Source organism: Seriola lalandi, unplaced genomic scaffold (assembly GCF_002814215.2).
Source record: "Seriola lalandi dorsalis isolate HSWRI2012SDOR001 ecotype SW California unplaced genomic scaffold, Sedor1 jcf7180002054285, whole genome shotgun sequence".
Taxonomy (NCBI): Eukaryota; Metazoa; Chordata; class Actinopteri; order Carangiformes; family Carangidae; genus Seriola; species Seriola lalandi.
Window position 1 is genome coordinate 114,279 of NW_019524838.1, and position 10,751 is coordinate 125,029.

Sequence of the window (10,751 nt, forward strand, 5' to 3'; positions counted from 1 at the left end):
AAAATATATATATATATATATATATATATATATATATATATAAGACATTTCAACACACTGGGCCTACATGGAACATCCTGAAGTTCCCGTGGGGACAAAATTTTAGACTGCAAGTGCCTTAGTGCCTTGTAGCATATTTGCAACACTACAGAATTAATGACAGGGTGCTACACTACATGACTCCTGACCTGAACTTGTGAACTGACGCCTCACACCAGCAAGTCAAAATTCTTCTTGTATGTATGTATTTTCCTACTTTGATAAATGCAACAAGTCCATGTTTTGACTGTTGCACTTGAGACTATTTGAGAGACACAGCTGATACATGTTGTTCATGTTCACCTCCTTCATTCATACGGCAACACACAGAGGGTCACTTTGTTCCATCGAAGGGAGACCATCTGAAAATATGCAATGCACATTGCAGACCCTTTCATGCGAGGCCACTGCTTCTGTGTACAATGACCAAATGATTTAGTGACACATTGAACTGGGTTCACTCAAGGTAGATTTGGCTTCTTTGTTTTATGTAATTTATCAATGCCTTTTCAAAGCACATGGCCAAATACTTCCTGTTCCTCTGGCTATACAGTGAACATGGGGTTCTGGACAATACCATCTCCACACTTTTAACAATCTAAAGACTTTGTAAGTTTAACTTTTAGTACCACGTTGCAAAAAAGGTTTGATTAGATTGCTGGTCAAATCCCAAGTTCACAATTATTTTTCCAGGAGTTTGGCTTTCAAGACTCACTTTCCGGGTGGTTCTCTGATTTGGAACAAAAACCACCCAAAAAGCACTTCCCACACACTGTCTTTTCAAGATGCTAAAGAGGACATGGTGTATGTGTTTCAGTATGAGAAGACAACTGAATAGTAAAGTCTTAGAACAGCATTAAGTATATTTTTACACTGCTGTTGCTCTATTTTGCATTGGTCAGCAAAAGTTAAAGCTCATTTAATGCTAAATACACTTTTTGTAGCTTTGTTAGTTTTGTCATTGAGCTTAATGTCATTTTATCTACTACTTTATCCAACCAACTAACTTATAGCTTTTAAATAGAATCCATATAAAAACTGTTAACTGACTATTTCTGTCAATAACAGACACAATTCTCATTTACACTCTTCCCCTGCACTTCCTCATTTCCATCCCAGTCAATCACAGCAACAGATAAGAAATGTAGCCCACCCAAACTCAGGACTCCAGAGTTCCTTCTGCGGTCAGGTTGAGTTAACTGTTACCAGTGAAAATGTCAGTGCTCTGTTTACTAGCCTCTGCTGCTGCACCCCTCTATCCATCCCCACATTCCTCCTTTACAAATTACATTTGTCATTCTGAAAGCTGATGGTTTACATTGGCATGCTTTGAACCTTGTGTGAGTGCACGCGTGCATGCACACATATGCATGTGCATGACACACAAAGTCCAAACTATGCTATGTGAACATGGACAACATGTTTCTTAGGGTGTGAGCATGTGCCAAAAAGGATTATTTTTGTGTGTGTGATCTCCTACCTGTTATTGTAATGTTGCTGTAGATGTTGGACAGTTGCTCTTTCAGCAGGACGAGCTGTGTGGTGGCAGCCTTCTCCCTCTGCAGCTCCAGCATTATGTCAGGATGGTTGGCCAGTTTGCAACCCTTCTGTTTGTCCAATGCAATGTCACTGCGCACTATATCTGCAAGCCAGCATAGAAAGCAGAAATTAATTAAACACTTACGATAATATTACAATAATAACACCGGTATGCTCAGTTCGTTTTAAATTTGACAACTTGTTAAACCTACAAAAGTCATTTTTAACACAATGTTACTTTTCAAATACAGACTATGTCAATGGTAATTGTGACAGATCGTTTTTTAGTATAGCAGTTGAAAAGTAACACAAATTTGTGTTATACCATTCTATACTCCATGTTACAAAAACAACATCCTTAGTGTCAACACTCAATTGGCATTTTATTAGGTACACCTAGCTAAAATTAATGCAATCTAATACAAGAAGGCTACAATAAGTCCTAACTTCATGAAGGTTATATTGTTTAGTTTTTGTTTAAACTGTTTTAAAGAGGTGTTTCGTGGTCATTTTGGAGGCTTTGTGGTGCAGCTAAATTACAGTCTATCGTGTTATACTGAGAGTTGTTGCTCATTTTATTTTCACTCCATTTAGTGAGGGCAGACTAAATGCTAGAAGCACCTCTCTCTAAAACAGTTTTGATCAAAAGCCAAACACTATAAACTCAATGAAGGTGTGATTTACTGCGAGGGTGATACACTAGCATTCGTTTCAGCAAGGTGTCACTAATATAGCACTGGCAACTTATTGTGTCTTACAAGGAAATTGACGATGGCCAAAAGAAGTTAACAACGTAAGCTTTACAGGAAAGATAAATCCTGCTCCAAAATGTACTTTATGCGTCTGACACAGACACAAAGAGGACACACACGGACAGACGAGGACCAGACTACGGCCATGTAAAAGTCCGTCACAAACACACACTGCGCCAGGAAAAAGGAAGAGAAACGCATTGACTATTCACCGTCCTCGTAGTTCTTTAGGTAGTAGTCTGGCCCCGGCCCTCTGAACTTAGCGAGGTTTTTCTGGTTGTTAAACTGCAGGAAGTCGGTCCGCTTTCCGCCAAAACGCAGAAAGGCAGGAGACAGGCCGCGCGCCATGGTCACGAGCCGCTTGGAGCTGAAGACACAGAGGAGAAAGAAAACATTCACAAACAACAAACTCATAACTGTGCCTTATTAGAGTGTTACATGCCTTTGTAGCTTCATTTTATAATCACGGACAAATTTGGGAGGAGCAGAAACTGTGAAAACTAATTATTTAACCGTTGCTCCGTTCTGTTTCCTTTATTTAGGACCTGTTATCTGAAACATTTAAAAAGCGATTGCTTAAAACAGATAACTAGATACAAAAATGTAATTTAACTTTGTTGTGGCTGTTGAAGCACCACAGGCCTAATCATAAAACATCTACGCAGTTTTTCTCCTTGACATCTGCAGGCCCAAGAAACAGACTGCGACTCCAACATGTGTCACCAGGTGAAAAAGGCTTTAAGAAGCAGCCACAGCTGGGAACGGAGCATTACAACAACGCATAGGCTATATGTGATGTTTACAGGACGGACGGTTTTACTCTCCACTAATTTAAATTTAGAGTTTAGGCTCCTATATATAAAGATATAAAATGATGGGATTTTCTCAGAAATCTGTAGCTGATGCTTTTATTTTCATCTGCCATAGACGACTGAAAACGGTCCTAATTTGTTGCTTTAATGCAACATATACTATACACTACAGAACACAAGTTTGAGAACACCTCGATTTCCCAGTTGTTACTGAAATATACGCACATACGTGTAAAGTGTTTCTGGAATTAAATCACAGAACAAGTAAATAATAAAGATTAATAAAAGGAATCATGGAATCTTAGATCCTAAATTCAATTCAAAATCTTTGACTCAAACTCTTTGAGCCGAATACACTCGTGTCGTTCTTTCTACAATGGAAATGAAACTTTGTTTGGAAAGTTCGTCCCAACACTGTTGCAGAATTCCCCCACAAATGTTTGCTTTGCTTTCACCTTCTGTCCAGTTTAGTACCCTGACCCTCCGTGGGGTTAAGGTTTTGAGACTGTGCTGCTCTTTCGTCATGTGAAGCCACCCTTTTCTTCTAATGTTTAAGGTCATTATCTTGCTGTACCTGACCAACCAGTTTGTCTTCCTTTGTTACTTATCTTTTTCTCACCATTCTGATAGATACATTATTACTTCCTGCAGTGCACCATTGTCCTAATAAGAGAGTGTGGTAACACAGTTCGTTCCAATACGGCGTTTTGCACAAAGAGAGTAAGTCATCGAGAAAGGTTTGGGCACCTGTAATTCGTTGCTGTAAATTACACAATTTCTTAATCCCCGAAAAGAGCTGTTTTCTATACAGTATACATGATTTTTCAGTTTTAAGTGACCTGTACTGAAAGACTGTAAAAAACTAAAACTTTATAGTGTCACTGATAATAATAATAATGATATTAAAAAATGAATAGGCTACTTTAGGCTATAAACTGAAACACCATGAATGCAACATGAAAAATAGTAATTTAGCTGTAGGTGACATTAAAAAAAAGTTCATATCTAGTGTAGTTCATATGAAGCTTTACTGTTTCGAAAAGGAATAGGAGTACTTGAAAGACTTTTATTTTGTAATAAATCATCGACATGTCCATGATAGCCTACGTGGTATAAACACCAATCAATAAAATATCGGAAGATGGAAAAAGTTTCAGCCGGCAGGCCTGTCGACCGCAGACAGACCGTCTGTTGTTTAGTTTATTACAGCCTTCAGTGTAACCACCGTACCGGCGCGTCCATATAGGCCAATGCAAGCTAAGGCGGCACTGTGGCAAGGCCAGCCAAATGTGGGCCAACCAGGGGCCAAATATTCAAAAAATAAATGAATTGCTGATGAATGTGTCAGTCACGCCTGCACCTGCAGCTTCCCCAGCTCTCATGAGCCATGACTGTAGATAAGGAAACGCTACAGCTTGTCAAAACATAAATATAAAAACAGGAGACTGTTGAAGGAGCAAGCACTCCTAAAACAGAGGGATAAAAAATGTTAAAATTAACGTCAAGTTTAAATTAATTTCTGAAAGGTAAACTAAACTTTATCTGCCCTCTAGTCGTTGTTTAAGTTGTTGAATCTGCTGATGATATAATGTACTTGTGCACATTTCACGTGTGTGTGTTTTATGCACATGAGGAAGAGGTGTATGGTGTATTAGAGAGATGTGCACTGGTATTATTTAGTTTGAGAAGCTGAAATTGGACTATATGGAAAATAGCTCTGTTGTGATGATCCTGCTGTGAACATGGACCCAGGCTATTTGAATTATTATGTTTGTTATGTATGTTTGGTGCCTTATTTATGCATGCCTCCATCTTGAACCATGTATAGGCTACTTTAATGCTGTTGACATTTTGAGCACACTAGCGTTGCAATAGACTATTTGCATTATGTGTATGGTATATAATCGTCATGTGTTGTTGTTGGTTTTTACTTTATGTGTATTGCATATTGGCCTTTGTGTGTTACAAACAGAGCGGCAGCATAATTGTTTTTCGGCTCGAGCAACAGATTGTACTTGGTGAAGTTATATGAATGTATGTATGTAAGTATTTATGAAAGGACTGAACAATAAATATGCTAACAAAGAACTTATGTCCAAGACAGTAATCGTGAATGGGATGGGGTGTGATGAAAGTGAAAATTAAAAATGTTTCCCATATTTATAGTACAATGATAAAACAGTTTTGCAATAGTTTCCAGCTTCTGAAATGTACTATAGATAAGGATGTAATAATATGTAGATCATCTGCAGTAGATCATATTTGCCAATCTCTGACAGCGATAGTGCGATTTAGAAGCTGAACTAATAAATGTTCCTGATACTATATTAAATCCATTCTAGCACCTGACGAGCTATATTATTCTTGACAGTGTAGTGGTTTTGTATAAACATGGAATTCTTGATAAATTTTTTTGCCAAGTTTTGAATTTTAAAATGCCATGTTTCATAATCCATCAAAAACATGAAAACATGTGCAAGTTATAGTATCTACTGTGCAGTCAACTTTTTTTTTTTACTGATCTGAGAAATGCTCCGAATTGAAAAGTCACAAAAACGCATGGAAGTCAGTCAGAAATTCACCCTGCATTAAAAAAAATATTGAAACAATATGGTTGGCATTGGACTCAATAGTAATTGGATTTTTTTTGTGGTTCCAAGAAGAAGAAAAATTAAAACCTCAAAATTAGATTTACTTGTGAAACTGACATTCTTCATTGTAGAGTATAGACGGGTATGGGACACACATGCCCAGTGTTAATAGGCACACTGTACAGGCCTACTATCTGTATAGAGTTGCAAGAGCAATGAGCACAAAACGGATAGTCTTTTACCAACTGTTCACTGGCAACGCTGTCTTATTACATTCCTATCCTAAAGGCCTGGACTCTCCATGAAAATCATTGAGTAAGTGGATCAGTGGACCACTCAGTGCCCTGAGTGAGGAGGAAACGTGCTGGCTCACTCCATGACAATTTAGACAACGTGGCTGCGTGCGTAATGAATTAAGCAACTGCCAAACATTTAAGAGGTGGACAGCGATACAGATCGGTGTTACTGGTGAACGGCAAAGCTCTTTGGTACCTCAGAAAGTCCAGCCAACCGTCTTTGATGATCGAGGGGTCCAGCTGCAGAGAAAGGAAGTTGTCGTTGAGGACTCTGATCGGACTGCGGGTGTTGACATCCAGGAGAACCAGCGTCCTCTCCATGAAGCCCGGTCGCTTCCCACCGGCTGCAGATCCCTGATATGTAGAGGAGGAGGAAGAAGAGTAGGAGGAAGAGAGCACCGACTGCACCACCAAAGTAGCCAAAGATGCCAGCCACACCGAGGACCATGGGAACACGCACGGTGTGGACTTGGGCATCTTCTTGGTTTGGAGAGCAGGAGGATCAGTGCGCGTAATGAGGTCTAAAGGTGACAAGCAAAATAAAAACAACTGAACAAACTTTGCTGCTGCAAAGTTCGATGGTGGTTCTGTACCTCGGTCTCATCGATCTGGATCTGTCTTCCTGTCTAGTTGTCTCACCCCCTCTGCCCCCCGCCCCTCTGAGTATTTTTTTGGGAGCTGCTCACAAGAGCGCACGCCCCGATCCAGCCTTCCCGGTTGTGAGAGCCAGAAGCTGGGAGGAGAGGAGGCAGCACCGCCCCTCTAAGGTTCTCTGAGGTATGAGTACAAACTGCTCAAAAGTAGCTTCCTCAGCTCATATGGTTAACAATTTAATCCGAAGAGGTGAGGAGCGATTGTGTTCTAAATATTGAAGATGTACTAGTGTTTTCTGATGAAATAATTATCAACTGTTTCTTTAAATCATGCATGAAATAGCACAACAATCGAAATATAATTTAATAATTTTGTATAAAAGTTAAGTTGAATCCAGCAATAAAGTGAAAGCGAAGAATGCTCAGTATCAGCAGGTGGTTGCGCATATTTACATGTTATTAAGTTATTACGATGATGAGGAAAAGGCTTTCCGGATTGAAAAATGAGAGCGCCATGTTGGCTGACGCACCGACTGCTCCTCTTATAAAGATAAGAATCTGTAATTACTGGACAGATTATTATTCTTTTGATGAAAGACATGATTGAGAGGAAAATGTTTAATACTCTCATATGAAAAAAAAACCTCTAGAACGTGTTTATGGCTCAATTAAAGTCTGCGCAAAGACCTAACCAGGGATGGAGCTCAAGTTTGGCCACTACATGTTCATATCAATGACATGAACCCAAACGCACATCATACTAAGAAGTGACGACTGACAAAAGCTCACCGTGGCCCATGCACACTACATCGTTGACTGCACATCGTAAATTAAATGTTCCAACAGAACATTGTGCTGTTAGGTCTACGAGAATATCCAGGCTACACAATTCAAGAGAACAAGAGAAGGCCTGCTCCAAAACAAGAAAAGATGCAATCTTGTCAACAGGATATTTCATGTCTCTGGGTACTGTAGACGCTTAAGTTGTTTTGACCAACACCTGATTTATTGCACATTTTTTATGACCAAATGACATTTGGAGATGTCAACATGAACGTTTTGGCCCCCTTTAAAAAACATTCAAAACCAATGTGAGATTTAAGTTCTTACACATGGAACTCACCTATAAACTCATTACACGACTTTTAAGTCCAGATGTTATAGGGCACCGGCCCATTGTGATTCCTCCAGAGTCCAAAAGTCTCCTCGGGCGCTCAGGGAAGCGAAGAGTGGTCGTTTAAGGTCACTGCTGCCTCACAGACGAGCAGCAAACTACATGTGAGGAAAATGTAACGATGGTTTAATCTGGTTTAATCTCTTCATCCCGGCCTACGACACCTAATCACGACTACATAAAACCGCCACATTATCCAAGGTGTTAACATTTCAGCTTCTACACATGAAGGGTTCCCATTAAAGGCGTTAAAAGTGTCTAGCAGGCTGTGCTTTCTAATGACGCCTCTGGGAAAATGATTCTGTAATTCTCCAGCTCAACATGAGAAGTGTATGAGATGTGCAGCTTGGGGTCACACCTGAGTGTCAGATACACTTCCGTATTACTGTTGTGATAGAATAATGAAACCGACATGTACAGTATCTGAGACTTATGTAATGTATGTATGTATTATGTAATCCAACATTATCTTTCCCTCTTTTTTATCCGTCCCACTGTCAGCAGAGGTTCATACAGCAGATCAGCAGAAAACCCAAAGGTCCACTGACTCATGTTGACATTTTGGCGCAGCAAGACGTCATATAGCCTAGTTACCATGTGGTTTCAATATAATCAAAGTTGTTGTTTGCAGTAGAAACGTATTTAACTGTTATATATTTACAAAGGCTCAGAGCTTTCGAATTAGCTCTTAAATGTTAAACTGTGTAGCATGTCATAGTTAGAATTTTGGGGATGTTTTGCTGGAACATTAAATAGAAACTTCTCCCTAACGAAACAGCAATATAATTATATAACACTTCAAAATGAATCATTGATGATTGTGGTGTGTTAGAGCATTCCTATAATTTTAAACTTAGAACTTTGTGCAGTACGTTCAGACAGTCATTTATTCCAACAGTCTATTTCTAATGAAATGCTTTGATCTAACGAAAATCCTCTTATTCATGTGGAACATTTTCAGTGGGAAAACATCATCGGTTACTAACGAGGCTCTTAAAATAAATGAGTTGTTCGAATACGAATAATTTTGCTCCTCACATTTACAAGTTAATCATGTGAAGGTGAACGTCCAGCACTCATACACGGGAAAATGACTCAGTCTGTGGGGAACTCGTTGGCTCAGCTGCTTCGGCTGTAAGTGAAGTTCAAAACTTTTTGTTTAGCAAAATATTATCGTTATAATCGCTGATTAAATCTGGATTTTTTTTTTTTTTTTTTACTTTTACTTCAGGGATACCCACACACATTTTTGTAAATATAACCTATTGTATTATATAATCTGGACACTGAAATAATAACAGACAATCATTGTGGAAATGTTATGAGGACATCCGTAAACTCACAAATATTGATCAAGTAGCAGTGAGAGAGGGTGAGATTATAACAGTGGTGTACCGACCACAGAGAGTGTGTGCAAAGCCCAGTGAGCCTCTGCATCGGCCACCGTCGAAAAATCCATTAACTTTTTTTTTTTACCGGCCCTCCCTGTCATTCGGGTGAATATGAGAGCTGTTCGGGGACTGTGCTCACCGACCCGACCAAGTACACCCCTGATTTATAATACACCATTCATCCCATGAGAGTTTTAAAACTTCTTGAAGGGAAATAAGTTTAGCCAAACACAATGAAATGAACTATTGTTTTTCTGTAACTTCTTTTGGGCCATTTCCTGTGTGTTTCGGTTATATTATTATATTATTATAACCATCCACATATAGCCTGATATCTTTTTTCATAAATCGACTGAAATGTTAAAATACGAGGAAACGCGCAGATATTTTTTTTTAAAAGAATCTATTCTCCGATCATTTTTTTGTAAAGTTACATTTTCAAACATTTTTGATTGAACAAATTTATTAGAACATAATGGGACTTCGTGCGAAGGGAAGGTATCTGAGATGTTAACATCGGGGGAAATCCGATATGATGGAGTTCTGTTCTTGTGAAATTAAATAAATCCTTACTTCACTGGTGATATACTGATCCCAGATTGTTTTAAATTTGCAAGCAAAGCCTTTTTCTCCAAATGCTATGGTGGATGTGTTGCTGATGGAAAGCAGAGAGAGAGAGTTAAGCGTTTAAGACGTGTCAGGACTCACCTTCAGTTCCCCACCTCGTAAATCTGACAAACTGTGGTCATCGACCTCAGCTGTATTAGGGCTTCACTGTATATTTAAGAGCAGCTGATCAGTGAACTGGAAATAATAGTAATAATAATAATACCAATGATGAGGCTAATCATAATAACTAATAATAATAATATGCTAATAGCCTATTCCCGTTTTCCTAATGGAAATAGGAATAATATATAATTAATCGGAATTTTTTAGACCTCGTTTCACTGAATTCTTATTTAATCTTTTTATGCTTCACATTTATACTTCATCTGATGTAGTCCCATTAATAGGTCGGTCTTGTATAATATATTCCGGCTATAAAAGTTTTATGTGACAACCCATTTTAAAGCTGCTGGATCAAAATGAATTCTTCTAAAATGTGTTGGCAATTTGCAACAATTATCTTATTTGTTCAGGGTCGAATTCTGAAAAAAAACAAAAAAAAAACAGCATGTTTTTATGACAGAGAAATAAATACTACACACATTACCCCGTGTATTACTGCAGTCTGCAGTCTACCAGGCTACACAAACAGTACTTTTCAGAGCAGGCTGCACTGAAGTAGGTGATAATACTGCCATCTAGTGGAAACATCAAAACAAGGGGGGAGAGCATCTTGTGTAATATTTGCGACTCCCAAACTAACATTGATGCTCACACAAAACGAAATTTGCCGTAATCGCCCTTAAAACGCAGCGGTATATGACCTAAATAATGTTTGTGATGAGGCTTTAAACAATGCATTTATCTGTTTTTTTTTCCTTTGATATCTGTGTGATATCATTTTCAGCCTGCAGTTGTAAGTGTCGTTTGATCCCGGGTGCATCACATAAATCAT

At 38.7% G+C, this 10,751-nt stretch overlaps 1 protein-coding gene across 1 annotated transcript in view; it reads right to left on the reverse strand.

Moving 5' to 3' along the window:
• hpse2 (heparanase 2) overlaps window positions 1-6,657 on the reverse strand; it is a 57,992-nt gene extending 51,335 nt beyond the window's left edge. The window contains exons 1-3 of the mRNA XM_023405816.2: window positions 6,226-6,657; window positions 2,543-2,697; window positions 1,520-1,681 (exon numbers count right to left, since the gene is read on the reverse strand). Of these exons, the coding sequence (XP_023261584.1) occupies window positions 1,520-1,681; window positions 2,543-2,697; window positions 6,226-6,506 (598 nt within the window). The 5' untranslated portion in view covers window positions 6,507-6,657. The remainder of the gene's footprint in view (window positions 1-1,519; window positions 1,682-2,542; window positions 2,698-6,225) is intronic.
• Between the last annotated feature and the right edge of the window lie 4,094 nt (window positions 6,658-10,751).